The sequence below is a fragment of the Nerophis lumbriciformis genome, linkage group LG07, assembly GCF_033978685.3.
Source record: "Nerophis lumbriciformis linkage group LG07, RoL_Nlum_v2.1, whole genome shotgun sequence".
Classification (NCBI taxonomy): Eukaryota; Metazoa; Chordata; class Actinopteri; order Syngnathiformes; family Syngnathidae; genus Nerophis; species Nerophis lumbriciformis.
The window spans coordinates 25,249,011-25,273,836 of NC_084554.2; the positions used below are offsets into that span (position 1 = coordinate 25,249,011).

The 24,826-nt window shown below is 39.0% G+C and overlaps 1 protein-coding gene across 4 annotated transcripts in view; it reads left to right on the top strand.

Annotated features, from left to right (window-relative positions):
- sema5a (sema domain, seven thrombospondin repeats (type 1 and type 1-like), transmembrane domain (TM) and short cytoplasmic domain, (semaphorin) 5A) overlaps nt 1–24,826 on the top strand; it is a 393,767-nt gene that overhangs the window by 260,013 nt on the left and 108,928 nt on the right. For all 4 annotated transcript variants that reach the window (XR_012050550.1, XR_012050549.1, XM_061965607.2 and 1 more), the window contains exons 11-14: nt 11,341–11,548; nt 14,638–14,755; nt 16,440–16,621; nt 21,350–21,493. Coding sequence is in view for 2 of the 4 variants with exons in the window: in XM_061965607.2 (XP_061821591.1) it covers nt 11,341–11,548; nt 14,638–14,755; nt 16,440–16,621; nt 21,350–21,493 (652 nt within the window). In the remaining 2 variants the exon portion in view is untranslated. The remainder of the gene's footprint in view (nt 1–11,340; nt 11,549–14,637; nt 14,756–16,439; nt 16,622–21,349; nt 21,494–24,826) is intronic.

Genomic DNA, 24,826 nt, shown 5'->3' on the forward strand with positions numbered 1-24,826 from the left:
GAAATTGGTTTATTACCAAAAATATTCATATTAATTTTGAAATGAGCATATCCCGGCTGGGGCAGCACGGTGGAACAGGGGTTGGTTATGGGTTATGGGTTATACTTTTCTACCATCAAGGTACTCAAAGCGCTTTGACACTATTTCTACATTTACCCATTCACACACACTTTCACACACTGATGGCGGGAGCTGCCATGCAAGGCCCAAACCATGACCCATAAGGAGCAAGGGTGAAGTGTCTTTCTCAAGGACAAAACGGACGTGGCGAGGTTGGTAGTAGGTGAGGATCGAACCAGGAACCCTCAGGTTGCTGGCACGGCCACTCTCCGCGCCACGCCGTCCCCACCCCTAGTGCATGTGCCTCACAATACGAAGGTCCTGGGTTCTGTGTGGAGTTTGCATGTTCTCCCCGTGACTGCGTGTGTTCCCTCCGGGTACTCCAGCTTCCTCCCACCTCCAAAGACATGCACCTGGGGATAGGTTGATTGGCAACACTAAATTGGCCCTAGTGTGTGAATGTGAGTGTGAATGTTGTCTGTCTATCTGTGTTGGCCCTGCGATGAGGTGGGGTCTTGTCCAGGGTGTTCCCTGTCTTCCGCCCGAATGCAGCTGAGATAGGCTCCAGCACCCCCCCCCCGCAACCCCGAAAGGGAAAAGCGGTAGAAATTGGATGGATGGATGGATGCTCTTTTATCCTGCACTACCATGAGCTAATGCAACGAAATTTCGTTCTTATCTGTACTGTAAAGTTCAAATTGAATGACAATAAAAGGAAGTCTAAGTCTAAATATCCCGGCTGAACTACTGTTATCAGTTATAAAGGTATTCGAAAAGAACATGATGTATTCATGTCTTTTGACATATTAGGGCCATTTAATGATGACTTGACATGAAATTATTACAAATGGCACCTTTAAAGCCTTTAGCATGTCAGTATGTGGAATTAAATCACGGAATGGATTAGAAAAATCTACTCCCAAGTAGGCCAGACTGGTAAAACCACGGCACGATAACTTAAAAATAAAGACAACTTCATATTGTTTTAATTGTTTAAAAATATAACAAGCATATTCTGAAAATGTACAAATCGTAATGTTGTTGGGTTGTTTTTACACTTACAAGTTGTTAATAGTATTCTATCTTTATTTGTCGTTATTTATATTTTCCGAATAAATTATCTGATAATGTTCATCAGTCAACTCATTGGTGTTAATTTTCAATCTATCAGGATAAAATAATATCAAAATCAAATTACAGGATGTTATTTATGTAGTTTGCTCATTTTCCTCGACTGGTGCACTAAGATCATGTAGTTTAGTTTTTTAAAAATATGTAGCATAATCTACAATAAATAGACCCTAGTGTGTGAATGTGAGTGTGAATGTTGTCTGTCTATCTGTGTTGGCCCTGCGATGAGGTGGCGACTTGTCCCGAATGCAGCTGAGATAGGCTCCAGCACCCCCGCGACCCCGAATGGAACAAGCGGTAGAAAATGGATGGATGGATGGAATCTACAAAGATACAAATAATTGCTATTACGACATCTAGTGGACACATTTAGAACAGCACTTTCTTTCATTCAAAAATTTCGGCTCATTTTTGTACTTGGCAAAATCTTTCCGCGGTCCGGATAAAACCTGTTCGCGAGCCTTACGTTTGACACCACTGGAATAGGCAAATAGATCAAACAAAGTACTAGTATGATCCAGTTTAAGAAACTGTTTAAACTACAATTGTTTCTCCAAAGTTCAAAGAAGAACAATTATGATAAATGTCTTGAACGTATTGAAAATTATATAACTTTCATTTCATTTATTTGGGTGAATCATAACTGACTTAGCTATGTATGAAAAGAATGGTGTACAAATTGAGAACAAAGTGAATATATGTGTTAGTAACTACTGTGAAGTAGAAAGGGGGTAGGATTGAACGAGCTGTGCTTCTTCCTACTCCTTTTCAGATATGTTGTAAGGAAAAAAAAACAATAGAAAATGTGTATAATATGTAATGTATTGTATTGAAACTTTATACATGTTCGAAATAAACGTGACCTTAACCTTCACTTGGAAAAGTTCCAAGAACCGGCTCAAAGAGTCTGATTGTTTGCAAAGGGCGCATCACTCGGCAACAGTTGCAGTGTCATCAATCAATGTTTATTTATATAGCCCTAAATCACAAGTGTCTCAAAGGGCTGCACAAGCCACAACGACATCCTTGGTTCAGATCCCACATCAGGGCAAGGAACAACTCAACCCAGTGTGATGACAATGAGAAACCTTGGAGAGGACCACAGATGTGGGCGACGCCCAACTCCCCCCCCCCCCCCCCCCTCTAGGGTGACCGGTGCAGTGGACGTAGAGTGGATCTAGCATAATACAATAGTAATAATAATAATAATAATACAACAGTACAAGAGTTCTATAAACTATTCCCTCAGTAGAGACAATACACAATAATTATGGAAAGGGCATACTTTTTGATGCATGGTGTACAGTCGTGCATTCTGGATATTTAGGCCTGCTCCATATCAAAGCTGTGCAATTCAACACATATGGAAATTGTTAAAACATTGTCTGCAAAAATAAAAAAGGAGTGAGAATAAAACACTTCACAAGTGATTATAACGACATCTTGCACGTATTCACAGGCTCATTGTGTGTTGTCACCGACAATCAGCGCGCTGTTTGATCCCAGCAGTGGGACAATCTGCAATGACAGCCTGTGGAAGGAGTTATCAGTGGGACACTCAGCAGGCGTTTGCTGTTTAATATTGTTGCTTATGCAAGGGAGGGGAGAAAGTAAACTAAATTTAGATGCACTCGGCTTTGTTTTGTTTTGCTAAGAAATCTTCTCTGTGTTCATTTCAGTGCATGGGATGTGAATGAAAACATTTGAACCACTCGTTTTAATCACAGTGTTTTTACTGCTTGAACTCACTCAGATTTGTTTTGGACAGCCGCTCATTTCGTTTGGAGTTCAAATATTTTCGATTTTTAAATATAGGATTCTTGCATCCAATTATCAGCATCCTTTATATTCCTCACCTTGAGCATAGCTATTTGCAATTCACTCACTCTGCACCTAATTACTTCTTGCTCCTGCCAAGGGACTTCATGTGTAATAGATGATGTTGGTTTTAGCTCTCCCCAAGGAAAACCGCCCCTAATTTTGTCTCTTGAGGGGCCCAGCTCGCCTAAATGGAAAAAGTTCAGGGCGTATTCATTTGTTTCTGCACTCTCATAACTTGCCGATGCGTTCAACTCCTTAAAGAAAATGTTGTTCTTTGGATCGTGTTTCAGAACCCAGGTTTGTGTGCAGGATGTCGTTTTACCTCCAGCAAGGAAGCATTTGGTTGTGGAATTTGTCACACTTTTATGTTTGCTACTTGCCAAAATTTTGAATGTTATTTCTACAAACCCCGTTTCCATATGAGTTGGGAAAATGTATATAAACGGAATACAATGATTTGCAAATTCTTTTCAACCCATATTCAATTGAATATGCTACAAAGACAAGATATTTGATGTTCAAACTCATAATTTCTTTTTTTTTTTCTGCAAATAATAATTAACTTAGAATTTTATGACTGCAACACGTGCCAAAGTAGTTGGGAAAGGGCATGTTCACCACTGTGTTACATCACCTTTTCTTTTAACAACACTCAATAAACGATTGGGAACTGAGGAAACTAATTGTTGAAGCTTTGAAAGTGGAATTATTTCCCATTCTTGTTTTATGTAGAGCTTCAGTCGTTCAACAGTCCGGGGTCTCCGCTGTCGTATTTTACGCTTCATAATGCGCCACACATTTTCGATGGGAGACAGGTCTGGACTGCAGGCGGTCCAGGAAAGTACCCACACTCTTTTTTTTTACAAAGCCACGCTGTTGTAACACGTGCTGAATGTGGCTTGGCATTGTCTTGCTGAAATAAGCAGGGGCGTCCATGAAAAAGACAGCGCTTGGATGGCAGCATATGTTGTTCCAAAACCTGTATGTACCTTTCAGCATTAATGGTGCCTTCACAGATGTCTAAGTTACCCATGCCTTGGGCACTAATGCACCCCCATACCATCACAGATGCTGGCTTTTGAACTTTGCGTCGATAACAGTCTGGATGGTTCGCTTCCCCTTTGTCCCAGATGACATGATGTTGAATATTTCCAAAAACAATTTGAAATGTGGACTCGTCAGACCACAGAACAATTTTCCACTTTGCATTAGTCCATCTTAGATGATCTCGGGCCCAGAGAAGCCGGCGGCGTTTCTGGATGTTGTTGATAAATGGCTTTTGCTTTGCATAGTAGAGCTTTAACTTGCACTTACAGATGTAGCGACGAACTGTATTTAGTGACAGTGGTTTTCTGAAGTGTTCCTGAGCCCATGTGGTGATGTCCTTTACAGATTGATGTCGGTTTTTGATACAGTGCCATCTGAGGAATCGAAGGTCACGGTCATTCAATGTTGGTTTCCGACCATGCCGCTTACGTGGAGTGATTTCTCCAGATTCTCTGAACCTTTTGATGATATTATGGACCGTAGATGTTGAAATCCCTAAATTTCTTGCAATTGCACTTTGAGAAACGTTGTTCTTAAACTGTTTGACTATTTGCTCACGCAGTTGTGGACAAAGGGGTGTACCTCGCCCCATCCTTTCTTGTGAAAGACTGAGCATTTTTTGGGAAGCTGTTTTTATACCCAATCATGGCACCCACCTGTTCCCAATTTGCCTGCACACCTGTGGGATGTTCCAAATAAGTGTTTAAAGAGCATTCCTCAACTTTATCAGTATTTATTGCCACCTTTCCCAAATTCTTTGTCGCGTGTTGCTGGCATCAAATTCTAAAGTTAATGATTATTTGCAACAACAAAAAAAAGTTTATCAGTTTGAACATCAAATATGTTGTCTTTGTAGCATATTCAACTGAATATGGGTTGAAAAAGATTTGCAAATCATTGTATTCTGTTTATATTTACATCTAACACAATTTCCCAACTCATATGGAAACGGGGTTTGTAGAAAAATCCCTAGTTTTAAGATCAATTTTTTTCATCATTGATTTGACATTTTGCAAATTTGGCCCTTAAAGTCCCATATTAAAGCATTTTTCAACAGTACAGTAGTACCTCAATTTACAAGCTTAATTGGTGAATGACGGAGCTCTTAACTCAAAACACTTGTATCTCAAATCAACGTACCCTACTGAAATTAATTGAAATCAATTGAATTGGTCCTTAGCCCCCAATTTTAGCACAATTTTAACACAAAACAAGATTTTAAAAAAGAAAAACACATCTAGATTGTCGTGACCGGTTTCTACCAGTCTTGCCCGGTTTTGTTCTTATTTTCAGAGGTTTTGTGTTTAGTATGTTGCCAGTACTCCTAAGCCTCCTTTGTTTACATTTCCTGTTGCTGGGAGTACTGAGCGCTCCACACCAGATTTGTTTTTTTAATTAGCGTTTCATTTTTAATTAGTCATTTCCCTTTATATACCGTGTCACCAGACCTATGTTTGTGGTTCCATTGTTCGCTATACACAACAGGTAAGTTAGCGCCAAGCTACACAAAGATAGCGTTCCCTTGTTTTGCTTTTTGGTTTGTGTCATTGCTATCTGCTATGCTAAGTAAGCCTCGAGCTTCAGGTGCTCCATTTTAGCGACACGGTTTCTTTTGTATTTTTGTTCTCGTCATTGGAATTAGCGCATCATTCTTACCTGCATGTTGCTTCCTGCCATCCTTTGCATATTTGAGAGACACGACCAATGTTCCCTCTAATATTTCACGTGTGTGAGCAAACGCAAAAACTCCCTGAGCATTGAGTGGAGCCTATGTGAGCAACATCAGACGTGCACACTGTGGCTACACCAGCAGCACACCTGTCCCAAACCTGACTAAATAACAAGTTAAATCTCCATCCATCCATCCATCCATCCATTTTCTACCGCTTGTCCCTTTCGGGGTCGCTGGAGCCTATCTCAGCTGCATTCGGGCGGAAGGCGGGGTACACCCTGGACAAGTCCCCACCTCATCGCAGAGCCATCACAGATAGACAGACAACATTCTCTTATTATTATAATCAAATGACAGCAGTCATTTCCATGAGATGATTTTCTAATATAAGTGTTTAGGCCCACTTACAATGACAATAACAAAAAATATTGTTTTTCATGAACTGTGTACTTGTATTGTTTGTCTGGGTGGAGGTCCAGCGAGCGGCTGCTGTTGATGTAACAAAGTTGCTTTTGGTCTGGTTCGTACTGCAGAAAATGACCAGTTTTGCTAGATATCATTTTTTTTACTAATGTTTTGGTGACGTGTTTATGGCCGACAATAAAGAGTTTTGCTCAGTAAAGTGATGGGTGGAATTCATGTCCTCAAAGCGTCTCGACAGACGTTACAATATTTGAACAATGATGACGAAAACTGTTTTCTCTGTCGTGTCCGTGTGTCGAAAATTGTTATGCGCTTATTTGATTTTGTGCGTGGCATAGATTTGCCGTGCGCAGAGGACGATTGAGCAGTGCGCAATTGCACAGGCGCGCACCTTAGAGGGAACGTTGGACACGACAGTCGCAACAATGCGCTCTCAACATAACAGCTAAGAAATGTATAAAAACAATACGTTGAGTAATATAAACAGCTACAATAGATTTATGAAGTCATGTAATGATAATGTACAGTATTTAACTTAGAGAGTGGAATCCCATGGTATCCTCTACAACTGCATCTCCCCCAAACACACCATCTGCAGCATCTCCATATTTTCATGGATAAATGTCTGCAGACTGGACTGGAAGCTCAAACTGCTTCATCAAAGCAACTACACGCTGTCATGATTTTGATTATGTGTTTATTTAATTCAATGAACATCATCCATTTCTCCTACGTCTTTCACACTCACTTTCTTCTTCGCCTGCTTGGAAAAACATGTCCATTTTTTGCTATAAACTAATGCTAGCGAGTAAGGCGGAACCTCCGAGATTCACTGTGGCATTAACTGTGCCAAATAATGGCGGGGATGCCTGTAATTCTAATTGTAGCTTGCAACTTAAAGCTTACCAATTAGCCGAGAGATAGCTCTTGTCTTAAAAGGCTCTTAAGTTGAGGTACCACTGTATTCAGTAAGTTTTAGAGGCCTCACAATAGTATATTTAAATGTTTACAATCTTGAGTTGATGCTGGAATTTAGACAGTTTAAGAGTGTGCACCGATTGTGTGTCCTTTTGCACTTACTTTTCAGATGTGCCGAATAAAATGCTAAATAGTGCTCCTAAAACGGTAATGAGTGTTAATAAATCACATTGCGCATCTTCTCCCAGTATTGTGGGCATATATTCTGCATATTAATGAAGACAGAGACACAAAATGTATTGCACGCCTTATTGTGCTCACTTAAAGTAATGGGGATTGATACGATTCTTCCGGTTCCGAGTCCACTTTCGATTCTACTTAGCATTTTGGTTCTTTATCGATTCTCTTATCAATTCTTATTTTCAAAAAAAGAAAACCAAATGGTGGATTAGCATCATTTTTTTTTTAGTTGAGAGGTAACATGACCTTACACAGCCAACAGTGAGGTCTTAGCAGGCACATACGTACGTAGTAGGGTTGTACGGTATACCGGTATTAGTATTGTACCGGTATTAGTATTGTACCACGATACTAATGAATCATATTCGGTACTATACAGCCTCTGAAAAGTACCGGTCCACCACCTGCCTGTCGTCGTCACATCATGACATTGCTGGTTTACGAGCAGACGAGCATGTTCGGCAGCCCACAATCACGGAGTACTTACAAACAGACAATGTGTGTGGACAGAAAAGGGAGAACGGACGCATTTTGGCTTTAAAACTAAAGATAAAGGTGACGTTATAAGACTGAAACGCCCTCAGGAAGAGGTGCTTTAAGACATGGCTAGCTAGCTAGCGGCTAAAGTCCATCCCATCCAACATATGCAGTGTTTTAGCTACTTCTAAATGACTAATCCTCGCCTCCATGGCGACAAATAAAGTATGTTTCTTACAAATATCATCCCTGCAGGACGAGGAATAGCTAAACATGCTTCACTACACACTGTAGCTCACCGGCATCAAAATGTAAACAAACGCTATTGGTGGATCTACACCTCTCATCCATTGTAATGATACCAAGTACAGGAGCGTATGGTCGATACTACTTATTCAAATTACATCGATATTTTTTAGCCTCACAAAATCTTTCGTTTTTTAAAAATGTATATTATGTTTATAAACTTAGGAAATATGTCCCTGGACACATGAGGACTTTGAATATGACCAATGTATGATACTGTAACTACTTGGTATCAGATTGATACTCAAATATGTGGTATCATCCAAAACTAATGTAAAGCATCCAAACAACAGAACAATAAGTGTTTATTGCATTTTAACAGAAGTGTAGCTCGAACATGTGAAAAGAGAAAGTAAGCAGGTATTAACAGTAAATGATACAGTAGGTTAATAATCCATTTTCTACCACTTGTCTTTAATAATGTTGACAAAATAATAGAATGGAAAATGACACGTTATGTTATGACATATGTCGGTAGACTAATTAGGAGCCTTTGTTTGCCTACTTACTACTAAAAGACAAGTTGTCTAGTATGTTCACTATATAATTTTTAAGGACTAAATTTTTCTTCCATTGCAATAAGAAACATATGTTTAATGTACCGTAAGATTTTTTTTGTTAAAATAAAGACAATTATGAAATTTTTGTGGTGCCCTTTATTTAGAAAAGTACCGAAAAGTATCGAAATATTGGTATCAGGACAACACTAGTATAGCAAAAAAAAAGGTGCTTTTTTGAAAATATGTCATGTCTGTGTGATCATGTTTTGTTTTGGTTATGTTCAGTTTGGTTTTTGGACCCTTTGTGCACTCGTGTTTGTTTTGTTTCCATGACAACCCATTAGTTTTCACCTGTCCTCATGTCACGCACCTGTCTCACGTTTTGCACTCACGCACCTGTCACTAATCATGTCACTGTTATTTAAGCCTGTCTTTTTCTGTTGATCGTCCTGGTGACATTATCCATACTACCCCTGTTACGCCATTGATCACGTGTTCCATGCCATAGATCCCTGCTCTGTCAAGTAAGTTTTTGTTATTAATGCCACAGTTAGTGATTTTAGTTTCATGTTCATAGTTTTTGATTTGTTTTCATTAGCCAAGTTTGTACTTCCGCCCTTGTGCGCGCTTTTTGTTTATTCCTTTTGATAGTGTTAAAATAAAAATGTCCTTACCCTCACGCCATGTCCGATCCAGCTTTACTTGCATCTCGGGAAAACAAAACCCTCACAGTCCACGTACTGACAAAATAAATAAATAAGAAATAAATATTCTCCTGTAGAATTTAACAAAATAAATCCTGTGGAAATTACACAACAATAACATGTGATATTAACCCAATACATGCAAATTGAGATATGTCAAGCCTTCTTTTAAATAAAGTCTTAATTTATTTTACTTTGCATGTAATGAATTAATATCACATGTTAGTTTCACATTTGAAGTTGAATTGTTGACATTAATAAATCTACATGTGTATTTTTTTGAGTTTCACCTGTATAATATAATGATGATAATCTTGTTGGAGGAAAACATGCAACTTTTCTCTGACTACAATTGAACATTCACCAATTGAAAAAAGGAGCGTTTACTGTGGAAAATGGTTGCAAACTTTTGACCACAAACTTGGTCGCTGCTCTGTGACATTCGTCGAGCAGCAGATGTGAACTGGAGTACTTCCCGCCTCAGAGCCAGTCAGAATATGTCTCTTGTGAAACTCAACTAAATTAGAAGTCAGTCTTTTTTTTTTTACAAATAATTGCGCTAACTTTATAGACTTGTGTTTTGTTAGTACCTGTTGTAATTACGCCAGATGACTGCTTCCGCCTGATATGGGGTCGGTACGGTTCAAAAAACGCGACATTGATTTATAGTTACTGCATTCCATATGTTCAAATGTTTCGGCATATTACTCGCATGTCCTCTTGATCAGTGGTCCCCAATCGGTCCACGGAGCGCACAAGAAATAAAAACATAAATAAAAAAAATAAAATTATTTTTTTATTAAATCAACATAAAAAACACAAGATACACTTACAATTAGTGCACCAACCCAAAAAACCTCCCTCCCCCATTTACACTCATTTACACTCATTCACACAAAAGGGTTGTTTCTTTCTGTTATTAATATTCTGGTTCCTACATTATATATCAATATAGATCAATACAGTCTGCAGGGATACAGTCCGTAAGCACACATGATTGTATTTTTTTATGACAAAAATGACTCAGTGGGACAAATTTTCAAGCGTTGACCGGTCCGCAGTTACAAAAATGTTGGGGACCACTGCTCTTGATGAAATAGCTGCCTTGCAATTATTACTAGTCGCGCTGTTCAGTTCAGTTCAGTTCAGTTCAGTTCAGTTTCAGTTTATTTGGAACATGCATACGATACAACGTAATGCATCACACAATTCCAGTTGTTTCAGTACAGCACGTCCGAAAAGGAGTAGGAAGAAGCAGAGCTTATTTAATCCTAACCTTTTTCATACCATAGCAATTTGATCCAATTTCCTTGTTCTCTGTAACAGAACAGTGAACAAATAAATAATAAATAAATAATATATCATAGTAAAAGCATACACATATTAACTACATAAATAATCTTTGTCTCAATAAAAAAAAGGGGGGGGGGGGGAAAGGGTTCAAGATGTTCATCATAATTCTTGTTCTGTGTACTTTGTGAACACTTGTAGTTTAAACAGTCTCTTAAACTGAATTGGTGCTTTGTTTGTTTGATGTCTTTGGTTAATCCGTTCCATAATTTAATTCCACATACTGATACACTAAAAGTTGTAAGTGTTGTACGAGCATACAGATGTTTTAAATTAGATTTTCCTCCAAGGTTATATTTCTCCTTCGCTGTGATAAAGACTGGAGCGTTTCTGCCGCCACGGGCGCCATGTTGTAGTCTGACGTCAGTACGCACGTTGTGTAATGACGTCATCCCTCCCGCCAGAATCGTTAAGGGAATCGTTTGAAAAAATGATACACTGATAATGATACAAAAAATTGATACACTGGGAACCGGTTCCGAACAAGAACCGGTTCTTAACAGACGCAATGCACTTTGCACAAATTTAGTATATCAGCTTTGCGGGTACTATCAAGTTTGCACATGTTTTAGTACACGCAAACCTTTAGGTCCTGAATGTTATTCACACAGCAGTTGTCTACTGTATGAATGAATCACTGCGCAGCATGAATGCCTTTCTTAAAAGCTCCCTTCCATCCTCTCGCTCCTAGATTACGGCACCATCAGAAAAGTGCTCTCCCCACTCAATCAGTCCACAGGGAGCTGCCTTTTGGAAGAGATCGAACTGTTCCCGCCCAGGAAGAGGCAGCCCATCCGGAGCCTGCTGATCCTGCACAGCCGAAGCGAGCTCTACGTGGGAGTACGAGACCAGGTCATCAAGATCCCCCTGAAGAGGTGTAGCTACCACAAGAGCAGAGAGTGAGTACACGCGCAAGCAAACACTATTAATCTCAATGGAAAGTGTCCAAAGCAAATTTAAAGCTCTCTCTTCCGTAAGGTACTTTTTATCTTGTCTAGGGGGCTTTAGTTCAGACTTTAAGAGTATATATATATACGGATGTCTTTTTTTGGAGGTGCCCATGGCAGCCCCCTCATTGTCACGCATACGCCGCTGCTGCTGGAGCTGTGTGTGGTTATCGGCCGTATCAAATGTCGTTGTCAAGCTGGCAGTCCGTCAAGTGTAAAACCTGAGACAGAGGCCGGGGTGTAAGGACTCAACACGAGGGCGGGATCCCATCCATCATCGCACACGGGAAGAATCACAACAGCATTCCTTCAGGTCTCTTTCAATGGGGGAGAAACTGCAGGCTCATACCATGGCTGTGGCTTTGTGATATTTACTGATGGTGCTTTGTCACCTTTTGGTCGCAGTATTTCTCACTGTACCTTTGCTTAATCTTTCATTTCCAACCCCTTCAGCCCTATCCAAAACCATGCATTTTCTCGTTCCTTGGGTTGCATTTTTAATGTCGGCATGTTCCTCATTGTTATGGAACTTGGATTATATTTCACTGGGCCTGTCAGTGCTGCTTGATGTCACCATGAGACTCATATCTGTAAGAAAAGACCCGTCAGGCTTAAAATAAAGCAGACGCTAAAGCTACAATGGATTTGTTGGGAGATATTCTCAACAAACACAAGTATTAAGGCACAAATCCTGTTACACCGTGACTGAAAGCTCAAAGCCAAGTCTAAAAATGCATGCTTGAAAATGTTTGTTGTGCGAAAAATGACTTGGGATGCAATAGAATACAAATAGTGAGCCAGGACATCTAAATTCAAGGACCTCTGATCTCACCAATATTCTTTCAAGATGAAAAATACATCAAAAAGTATCACTAATATATTCATATTATTGCTAAAAAGAGGGACTGACTTGTTCCCTTCTTGAACAGGGTTAATAACAGTGTTGGGTTAGTTACTGAAAACCAGTAACTAGTTACAGTTACTAGTTTATTTCAAAAGTAACTCAGTTACTAACTCAGTTACTTACACCAAAAAGTAATGCGTTACTGTGAAAAGTAACTATTTAGTTACCTCTTTTTCCCCCCTTTTTTTATGGTTCCCATTAATGCCCTTTTAGCCTTCATTTCAGTACTGTTATTGCACTGGAGAATAATACAATATGTTGATCAACTTGACATGCATTTGCATCACTGAACTCAGAAAGCAATGTGGTCTACATACAACACACAAAGACAAAGATATGTTTCAAAGGGCCAATTTATTTCAGGCCAGAACAAATTGACAAAACTATTTTAAATAGCTGCAACATAATGGCACTTTAACTTTAAGTAGATAGGATCTTTGATCCAAGACACAACTTACATTTAACTAAAATGTTATTTTCTTTGTGCTCGACAAAAGAAAAGTATTGAGAATGTCTCCATGTTAAAAAACTCGACTTCTGGCTTCGCCATGATGTCTTGTTAGTTGTTATGAGAGTAGCGTGTATGTGTGTGTGTGTGTGTGTGTGGCCCTTTAAGATATGACAGCATGTGAGGTGAGTGACGTCAGTGAGTGAGTGGGCGAGAGAGGTGAGGGAACGGCGACAGTGAGTGCTGCAGGTGCTCGAGCGTGGTGGGTGGCTGCGTCTAATAAAGTCACAAAGTTGCAACCATCCGCCGGCCTCGTCATTCACCCTCAGCTGTAAAGACCCACTTCCGGGTAACGTGAAGGTTGTTAGCCCCGATGTACATAGGCCCTGGAGGAACGTCTCCCCTGCGCCCCACAACTACGGTATGGGAGTCCCCCCACCCCCACCCACAGAAAGCACGACTTTTCTTATCCACCGCAGCGCTGCAATTAAACACACTCAGATCTTCTGTTTCTAGCCGATACTACATAGAAAATAACGTAAAATAACACAGTAACGCACCATGTAGTAACGGTAACTGAGTTACTGAATATTAAAAAAAACGCGTTAGATTACTAGTTACCGCCAAAACTAACGGCGTTACAGTAACACGTTACAAAAGTCCCAACACTGGTTAATACAAAGAAAAGTTTGTATATTGAAGCAAATTTCTCCAGACGAAACAATGAATAATGGATTCCAGCCTTAACAAAAGTCTGTATTTTAGTAAAGGTTTGTACACTTTGATTACAAAATAAAGTGCTATGCAGTACTGTATGTCAAACAAACATAACAAAGGGGTGATGAATCAACTTTCTATTTAGTAACAAAGCCAACAACTAACTGAACTGTCCTCATTTGTAGTCGCCTTGCCGACACGCACACACACTGTCACTAGCCATGTGGTGCACTTGAAATCTCAAAACTTCTTACCTTTAACATCCAGGTCGCTACAATGATTAGGAGTAAAAATCCACTTTACTTTGTCACTGTAGGAAGAGGATTCATATGGCCCCATTCCTCGGTGGTTTACCTGACATGAAACATGACGAATTGGGGGAGTGCACTATCTATTTTAGTTACCAGAAGGCAGTAGAATGTTGAATATCCTAATAATGCGTTTTGTGGCAATACTATGGCCTAGTGGTTAGAGTGTCCGCCCTGAGATCGGTAGGTTGTGGGTTCAAACCCCGGCCGAGTCATACCAAAGACTATAAAAATGGGACCCATTACCTCCCTGCTTGGCACTCAGTATCAAGGGTTGGAATTGGGGGTTAAATCACCAAAAATTATTCCCGGGCGCGGCCACCGCTGCTGCCCACTGCTCCCCTCACCTCCCAGGGGGTGATCAAGGGTGATGGGTTAAATGCAGAGAATAATTTCGCCACACCTAGTGTGTGTGTGACAATCATTGGTACTTTAACTTTAACTTTTAACGTCCTGAATGTTTAAAACCACACATTGTCTGCCCATTGCCTTTGGTGCGTCCAAGTTGTCCCGGGAAGTCGACATTTCCGAGTTCCAAGTTCTGAATTTCAACTGGAACGCCCCTCGAGGTCGGATTTCAGACTCGGAAAGTGGGAGCATTCTCACCACTACTGCTCCCAATTATAAGAAAGTAACTTATATTGTGACTTCTTCTTGTCGCCAGAGCATGTGTCGGGGCTAGAGACCCTTACTGTGGTTGGGATCTGCTTCTGAAGAAGTGCACCACCTTAGAGGAGAGCGCCAGGATGAGCCAATGGGAGCAGAGCATCACCAAGTGCCCTGTAAGTATCTGTGTGTATCTGTGCTCCGCTTCTTCAGATATTGCATGCCCGTCTTTTATTTTGTTTTAATGCACGTCATTTTCAAGACCAGAGGGAGGCCCTGCTCTGCATCCTTGGCTGCAAACATGGCTGGTGGCAAGAAAACACATCTAGCATGCACACGCTGTCACACTGTTGTCATAGCTGAGAGCCTTCTTGATAATCAACAGAAGCTGTTGCATGACTTTGTACATTGCTGCACTTGGCCCCCAAGCACAGGGAATGAGGGTATTTTGCATAAACATGTATCTATTTGTTAAAATCCTTTAACATTTAAAATAATCCAATTTAGAGTGTCGTTTTGAGTGTGTTGTTAAAATGATCAGTATGCATGCACAGATGCTTGGTCATAATAAAAGTACATGCAGTTGTATTCATGCATAAGCAGATATATCTGCATAAAGCCTAATAGAAATATTATGCTGCCACAAGGTTTCTTTTGACATAACACTGCGGGGAAAAATAAAATGAGCCAATCAAAATATGTTTTGCTTGTTTGTAATATTTTACACTACTATTATGTTACATCTGTGATTCAGCAATATCTCATCTAGCCTATTAATGTTAATGACATGTCAGGTAATTAATAAGCAATGCAGCTTTATTATTATGAAGTACTGTTACAAGATGGTCACTTCTTCACAGTGGCAACGCTTTGCATGAAGTATTACTTTACAATAGAATAATGAACACTATCACATTTCAGTGAAAATGTGTCTAATTTTGTACGCGTGTTGAGAAAAAGGTGCATATCTACATGTTAAGATCTTGAGATAGTAGGCGTCTTGTTCATCTCACACACACAAAAAGCATCTTTATTCCTTCTATCCACCATGGGAAAAAGTGAGTGATAAAGCTTCAGAAAAATGTAAAAATGCATTTCTTTGTTCTAACATTGTGACGATCTGTCACATTTATGTCTTGTTATGTTTCCTTTGTGTTTATTTCCTGTCAGCACTCTTATTTTAGTTCCACTTCCTGCATGTCTCCCTGAGCGCTCGTTTCCCTCACCTGTCCCTGATTGGCAGCCTGGCACACCTGGTTGCAGTTGCCAATCAGGCTGCTATTTATGCCTGCCTCGCCCTCCAGTCAGGGCTCGATGATTGTTTCCTGTTGCCTGTTTCCTGTTTTCCCTGCATGTGCACTTACCAGTTGCACTATGCCCTTTTTGACATTAAAGTCATGTTTTCCTGCGCTACTGCCATCTCTGCATCTTGGGGTTCAACACCAGCAGTTCCTGACAAATATGAACATTCCCCACAAATACAGCAGCAGAAAACTGTAATTCATTGCTCCGCTAATATGAGAACCTTCTATTTTTATTTACTGTAGGTTTGCCTTTATTATTGTGACCGCTTCCATTTTTCCCATTTCTGTGCTTCTAGGTATGTCCATTCGTTGCAATATCATCATCATGTTTCCCATATTTCCACAGGCGTCCCTTTAGGTTACTGTTTATTTTCCTGCCAACACATGACCAATTCCAGATGTGTCATAGTAGATTTGTACTTATTTTTGGCATCTTTCTTTAGGAAAAACTGATTTTGAGTTGCAGCCTCGCTATCCTCAGGCCGTATTTCCCACGTTCCCAAGGCTGGCAGCTTCTCTTTAACAATTGTATTTCCTCGTTTTTCTTCGCCAACAGGTCCGTAATGTGACAGTTGATGGAGGTTTCGGGGCCTGGTCAGGGTGGTCCACCTGCAGCCATAGCGACGGCGCCAGCGCAGGGTCCTGCTTGTGTCGGACGCGGGCCTGCGATAGCCCCGCCCCTCAGTGTGGCGGCCAGAAGTGTCACGGGATCGGCGTTGAAGTGGCAAATTGTTCCAGGTAAGTGCCATCTGTGATGCGTTTACTGCCATCTGTGAATCTGCATACCAATTTGTCACTTAGTATCACGTGAACCCTTACACGTATTCAGTGCCTTTTTTTGTCAGCCTGCTCATTAAATAGTGTTTCTTTTTCACCTTTAACTTCTTTAACACATTGACAATACCACTAAGTTAGAGCCTTTTTTAAGACTCGTGTGTGTTTCTCTACAACTTGCTTAATTGTTGTATACTTTATATAAATCAGGGGTCAACAAACAAAAAATTATATATTTTTTTGTAATTATTTTTTTTTTCAAATCTGTCCTTTTTAATCCATTTTCCACCACTTGTTACTCTGTGTCTCCCAGCCGCTCAGACAAATCATATTGTCTAAAAATGCATTTTCCCATCGATAACGTGACATAATCGCGTATGTATGTATGTATGTATGTATGTATGTATTTATGTATATATGTATGTATATATATATAGTCGAGGTTTCTGTAGTTTACCCGTTATAGAGTGCTCAATATTGGGGTAGAGCGGCATATACGTTAGGTCAGGAAAAAACACAGAGGCTATTTCATCCTTACAAGCCTGTTTCGCAGGTTTCCCTGTTTTTCAGAGAAACAGGCTTGTAGGGATGAAATAGCCTCTGTGTTTTTTCCTGCCCTAACGTGTGTGTGTGTGTGTGTGTATGTATGTGTGTATATATTAGGGATGTCCCGATCCGATATTTGGATCGGATCGGCCGCCGATATTTGCAAAAAAATGCGTATCGGCAAGGCATGGAAAAATGCCGATCCAGATCCAGTTTTAAAAAAAACTCCGGTCCGTGTTTTCCAACGCACCTATTTAAATAATACATTCCACTTTTCTGCTGCTCCCTAATTTCCGTTCCGCATTTTCCAGCACACCTTCAACACATCCACAATTCTCACGCAGTTGCTTTTAGCTGCTGGCATTACACGACAGGCTCTTCTCACTCTTTCCTGTGTCTCCCTCTCACAGACAGCAAGCGCACCTTCTTACACACGTCACACGTCACATACTGTCACGTCATACGTCACATACGTATACGCCCTCTCCCAGCAGAGAGCGAGGTAGCGGCATGGCTAACGTTAGCTGTGATGCTAGCGCAGCCGCTAAGGTGCGCGCCTGCTCAAGCGTCCTCTGCGCACGGCAAATCTATGCCACGCACTAGTGATGGGTCCGGCAACACCGATGCATCGGCGCATGCGTCGAGCTCATAGAGCAAAACTCTGTGTCGGTGCGCGTACCGCGTTTAGAAAGTCACGTGACCGATCATGAGCTGTTTTGGTCACGTGACCGATACGCGAACTGTGTCGCACTGACGCCTCCTCTGTGCCCTGTGAGCGGGTCTTTTCTACAGCCGGAGAAATAATAACTAAGAAGAGAAATCGTCTAAAACCAATACGTCGGAAAAACTTTTTTTTTTTTTTTTTTTATAAAAATGTGTAAAAAAATAAAATAAAAAAAATTCCCAGTCCACAATCATCCACAACACGTTCTCTTAGATTTCCATGTTATGATACATGTTCATATGATTTATTGACTGTATCTAAAAAAGATAAAAATATATTTTTATTTAAATGAAGATATGAAATAATCCTAAATGAAATACAATGACTTGGTTTATATTATTGTATATACTAGGGCAAGGGTCACCAACGCGGTGCCCGCGGTCACCAGGTAGCCCGTAAGGACCAGATCAGTCGCCCGCTGGCCTGTTCTAAAAATAGCTCAAAGAGCAGCACTTACCAGTGAGCTGCCTCTATTTTTTAAATTTTATTTATTTACTAGCAAGCTGGTCTCGCTTTGCTCGACATTTTTAATTCTAAAATAGATTTTGAAAATCCAAGAAAATATTTTAAAGACTTGGTCTTCACTTGGAATAAGCGGTAGAAAATGGATGGATGGATGGGTCTTCACTTGTTTAAATAAATTCATTTATTTTTTTTACTTTGCTTCTTATTACTTTTAGAAATACAATTTTAGAGAAAAAATACAACCTTAAAAATGATTTTAGGATTTTTAAACAAATATACATTTTTACCTTTTAAATGTATTACTCTTCTTTCCTGACAATTTAAATCAATGTTCAAGTAATTTTTTTTTTTTTTATTGTAAAGAATAATAAATATTTTAGCTTCTGTTTTTTCGACGAAGAATATTTGTGAAACTTATTATGATTAAAATTCAAAAAAATTATTCTGGCAAATCTAGAAAATCTGTAGAATCAAATTTAAATCTTATTTCAAAGTATTTTGAATTTCTTTTAAAAATTTTGTTCTGGAAAATCTAGAAGAAATACTGATTTGTCTTTGTTAGAAATATAGCTTAGTCCAATTTGTTAAATATTCTAACAAAGTGCAGATTGGATTTTAACCAATTTAAAACATGTCATCAAAATTCTAAAATTGATCTTAATCAGGAAAAATTACTAATGATGTTCCATAAATTATTTTTTTAATTTTTTCAAAAAGATTCAAATTAGCTAGTTTCTCTCCTCTTTTTGTCGGTTGAATTTTGAATTTTAAAGAGTCGAAATTGAAGATAAACTATGTTTCAAAATTGTATTTTAATTTTTTTCGTGTTTTCTCCTCTTTTAAACCGTTCAATTAAGTGTTTTTTTCATCATTTATTCTCTACAAAAAATCTTCCGTAAAAGGAAAAAAAAATGTACGACGGAATGACAGACAGAAATACCCATTTTTTTATATATATACATTTATTTATTTAGCTATTCTTGTTTAAATCGCACTTACGTGTAACTTACAAATGACAATATATTTATTTATTTAAGTGTGTATCAAACTGGTAGCCCTTCGCATTAATCAGTACCCAAGAAGTAGTTTTTGGTTTCAAAAAGGTTGGTGACCCCTGTACTAGGGCATAAAATCAGTGTCAGTTGAGTCGGTCCATAGGTTGCCTGTAGGGATTTTTAATGTCCAGCAGATGTCAATATTTAGTGACACAGTATCAACACAGTTGTGCAATGTGTCAAAACGCTTCATGACGCCTCATCAACCCATCACTACCACGCACAAAATCAAATAAAAAAATAAGCGCATAACAATTTTCAACACACGGACACGACAGAAAACAGTTTTCGTCATCATTGTTCAAATATTATGACGTCTGTCGAGACGCTTATCTCCATTCGGTGCCACACGCCCACACCATCAAAATGCTGAGGCAAACATTTCCACATCAACACCGTATGAAAAAAATAGTGATTTTTTTTTGTTGTGATTTCCCTCTCTGCATGAAAGTTTAAAAGTAGCATATATTAATGCAGTATGAAGAAGAATGTTTTAATGTAGACACATAGAATCATCATACTGCTGTGATTATATGCATCAAGTGTTCATTCAAGGCTAAGGCAAAATATTGGGATATATATCGTGTATCGCAATATGGCCTTAAAATATCGCAATATTAAAAAAAGGCCATATCGCCCAGCCCTAGTTCAATGATGCCATTTCTGTTTGTCATGTATAATTTTGTCTATTTTGTGTTTATCCTTGAATAAACAGGTCAGTTTCTTGTTACCAACCATTGTGTATTATTCAAACTCCCCTAATTCAGCTGGCTAGTTGTTATCAAGAGTACTAAAACCCTTTTCAACATGATTCTGACAACTAAGTAGGCTAAATAACTTTTAACTTTAATACATGCTCGGATAGGCCAGTATCGGTCAGTATCGGTATCGGTCAGTATCGGTATCGGATCGGAAGTGCAAAAACAATATCGGTATCGGATCGGAAGTGCAAAAACCTGGATCGGGACATCCCTAGTATATATATATATATATATATATATATATATATATATATGTATATGTATATGTATATATATATATATATATGTATATGTATATATATATATGTATATATATATATATATATATATATGTATATGTATATGTATATGTATATATATATATATATATATATATATATATATATGTATATATATATATATATATATATATATATATGTATATGTATATGTATATGTATATATATATATATATGTATATATATATATATATATATATATATATATATATATACATATACTGTGTATATATATATATATATATATATATATATATATATATATATATGAAACCCATTGCCTCCCTGCTTGACACTCAGCATCAAGGGTTGAAATTGGGGGTTAAATCACCAAAAATGATTCCTGGGTGTGGCCACCGCTGCTGCTCACTGCTCCCCTCACCTCCCAGGGGGTGATCAAGGGTGATGGGTCAAATGCAGAGAATAATTTTGTGTGTGACAATCATGGGTACTTCTATTTATATATATATATATATATATATATATATATATATATATATATATATACACACACACACACACACAACCCGGCCCATTTTTGTGTGTGACAATCATGGGTACTTCTATTTATATATATATATATATATATATATATATATATATATATATATATATATATATATATATACACACACACACACACAACCCGGCCCATTTTTTAACCCATTGCAGCCCCCCGTGTCAAAAAGTTTGGGGACCCCTGATTTAAATAAAAGCATGAGAAGATGGTAAACGTGTTAAGGTATAAAATTGGCAATTATCTCTCTGCAGGAGATGATATATTTGCATATGTTAGAAAAGGAGACTAGATAGACAAAGCTGATCTGTTGTTCATGCAGCATCTTCTATGTGCGTCTCCATAGAAACGGAGCATGGACTCCCTGGACTTCCTGGTCCCCATGCAGCACCAGTTGCGGCATTGGTTTCCAGGTGCGCCAGCGCTCCTGCAGCAACCCGACGCCCCGCCATGGAGGACGTGTGTGTGTGGGCCAGAACCGAGAGGAGAGGTATTACAATGTGTTTGTTGCGAAACCGCTAAGCTTCAACCTATCTAGCTCAATTTTTAGTGCTTCATATGATATTTTGCCTCAGACGTATTCCTAGCCGCTTCCTGCTCCATCACTGGTAAGAATACAATGGCAAATTTCCCCACATACTGTGGCTCCTATGTCGCACAGCGTTAGTGCTTGTCTTGAGAGGCGGTGGTACTGGGTTTGAATCCTGTTTGAAGTTGAGTTAGGAAAGATAATTTATGTTCTAGTGATTGTAAAATTGTTATTTTGCACACAAAAAAACAAGTTGTTTCCTATGATTTGGTTTTAGTTAAAAACATTCACATACATAATAAAGTGTAAAGATTGTTGGTAAAGTGCTTAGGGCCCCGATTTAGCCTGGGCCGGACGTGATTATGATCCAATAGTTTTTCGGGGTCTTAATAAACTATTTGATCTTAACGGAATCATCTTGTGGTAAACTTTTTATGGTTTATCAGACTGTGTTTACCTAACACAAAAGGTTATGGTGTGTGACAAATTTTCAGTCAAAATGCATAAATGGAGTGAGTGGCACGGCTTTTGAGACTTATTGTGTCTTATTACCATACCGTTATTAATCTTGATAGAATATGAATTAGACGACCTCACCGTAGATCTTTGTCAGAAAGCGAGACATTAAACTAAAGTAGCTGCTAAATGTGTGAGGAGAGAAATGAAGATAAATACTATATAAACCTGAATATAAAAAGACATGTAGGAGACAAAATTATTTATTTTTTTATCATATTATCAAGTTAGACAGGTTCAGAGAGCATAAAGCCCACAAACACTTGCAATATAAGTGACTGTTCCAGATCCAATTACGCTCCTCTTCTCTCTTTAATTGCTTTGCGAGCGCCAAAGGAAGATGGCGAGCTGAATGGTTGACAAGAGTTGTGGTTGATCACTGAGTTGAATCTGAAAACCCCAGTCACTAATGTAGCCATATACAGTTGTACCTCAACTTATGACTACCTTAAATAACTTGTAAGAATTTTAAAATACAAACTAAGTCTTTTTGTGACGCCGCCGGTTGAAGTACTATTTGGCCACACCCACAACCAGAGATCGACACAATCCTGCCCTCCAACCACTGGAACTGATAAAGTTAGTGTGAAGGAAAAGACAATGACTGAATCAGAGAAACAAACCAATAAAAACATGTCCTACCGGTTGCCCGAGAGTCAACCTCGCATTAATGCATGAACTGGGACACCCCTAATTTATTTCTTACTAATTCACTCTTTTAAATCAGACATTTTTACTGTAATGTATAAACAAAGAGAGCCTGAGATCTGTGAGATAATCATGCCATATAATCGACACTATTAAGCAATACATGACATTCAATTGCTATCACCAATAATTTATTACATCATTTATATCCAGAAATTGATTATTAGTGTACAATTACTCAATATTGTAGACCTGTATATTTAGTCTCAATGACCATGATTTGGTTATATGTATCTAATGTACCAGTACACACTATATGAACTTATCTTGTCTATTTATATTTATCAATGTATTACTTTTAAGATTACTAACTGTAATCTTATGTTCTCCTTATTTTAAACATTTTATTTGATATGTTTTCTTAAATGGGAATGTTTCCCATCATTCACAATTCCTATGTGAGACAAGAACACACGTCTTTCCCATTTATGTGTATATAAAATAGTGAAAATCTGCTAGTAAGAGACGGTTAAAAATGTGGATATTTGGTGTTAATTTATTACGCCTATAAAGCCCTACAAAAACCACCAACAACGCTGCTTTTATATGCTGTGACCTGCATATTAACCAAACTTTTCTAAGTGATAACACAGAGGAACTACTTTTCGGGCGTCGTCACACATTACCTTGCTCACACTGCGCCTCTGACCACTGGCTAGCTTGAGCTGCTAATAACGTTGGTTGTGATCTGCCCTAAAATAAAGACGATGAATTGATTGAGCTGTTTCTGCTGCTACTGCAGTATTGCATTTGAGTTAAAAAAATGTAATGCTCGATTATAAATCATATATCTCACCTGCATAGTACAGTAGAAGGTTGTGGCACGAAGTTGGAAAATCCACACGCAACCAATTTGATACAACAAATGGAACGCAGTATAAGACCATCGCAAAATGGCTTGGAAGTATTTTGTATCCGAGGAGTGAGGATTATTCTGAATTTAGCAGATCAAGGAGATCAATAGTGCTCAATATCGCTGAAAGATACAACCATCCCATCAGTCGGAATTCAGTCCCAGTAAGAGTGGACATTGTAAGTCGATCAATCAAAGTTTACTTATATAGCCCTTAATCCCAAATGTCTCAAAGGGCTGCACAAGCCACTGTCTCAGATCCCACATCAGGGCAAGACATTTTTTAACTCAATGGGAACAACGAGAAACCTTGGAATGGACTGCAGATATGGGAATCTGCAGTCTCTCCCCCCCAGCACGGGGTCCTCTTGAATGTAGACACGTAGGGGCACAGAGATGTCACCGACTGATGCATAAGGAGCGGTCACCCCTTCATGTGCAAGTCCAGTCCATTGTGAGACCAGCAGGGAATCAGCTTGAATGGAGACAAGTCAGCAGCGCAGAGACGTCACCAACTGCTGCAAAGAGGAGTGGTCCATCCTGGATCTTGACTTTGAACAGCTAGCGCATCATCCGTGGAGGATGATCCTTGGTCACCTGATAACCTATCCACACAGGAGAGGGGCAGAGCAGAAAAGAGCGATAGCAGATCAACTGGTCTAAAGAGGGGTCTATTTAAAGGCTAGAGTATACCGATTAGTTTTAAGATGTTACTTAAATGCCTTTACTGAGGTAGCATTTGTTACCCCGGTTGGGCAGCCAGTGCAGATGAGCCAGTAATGGTCGTAATATGATCAAACATTCTTGTTCTTGTCAAAAGTCTAGCAGCCGCATTTTGTACCAACTGTAATCTTTTAATGGTAGACATAGGGAGACCCGAAAATAATACGTTATAGTAATCGAGATGAGACGTAAAGAATGCATGAATAATGATCTCAGCATCAGTGGTGGACAAAATGGGAAAGAATTTTAGCGATATTACGGAGATGAAAGAAGGCTATTTTAGTAACATTCTTAATGTGTGACTCAAATGAAAGAGTTGGGTCGAAGATAATACCCAGATTCTTTACAGAGTCGCTTTGGGTAATTGTTTTGTTGTCAAATTGTTGCTAGACATCCGTTGTTTAATTTCATTTGGTGACTACAATCTGGCGTGTTGGTCATCTTTAGGGGCATGTAGAGTTGGGTGTCATCAGCATAACAGTGAAAGCTAACAC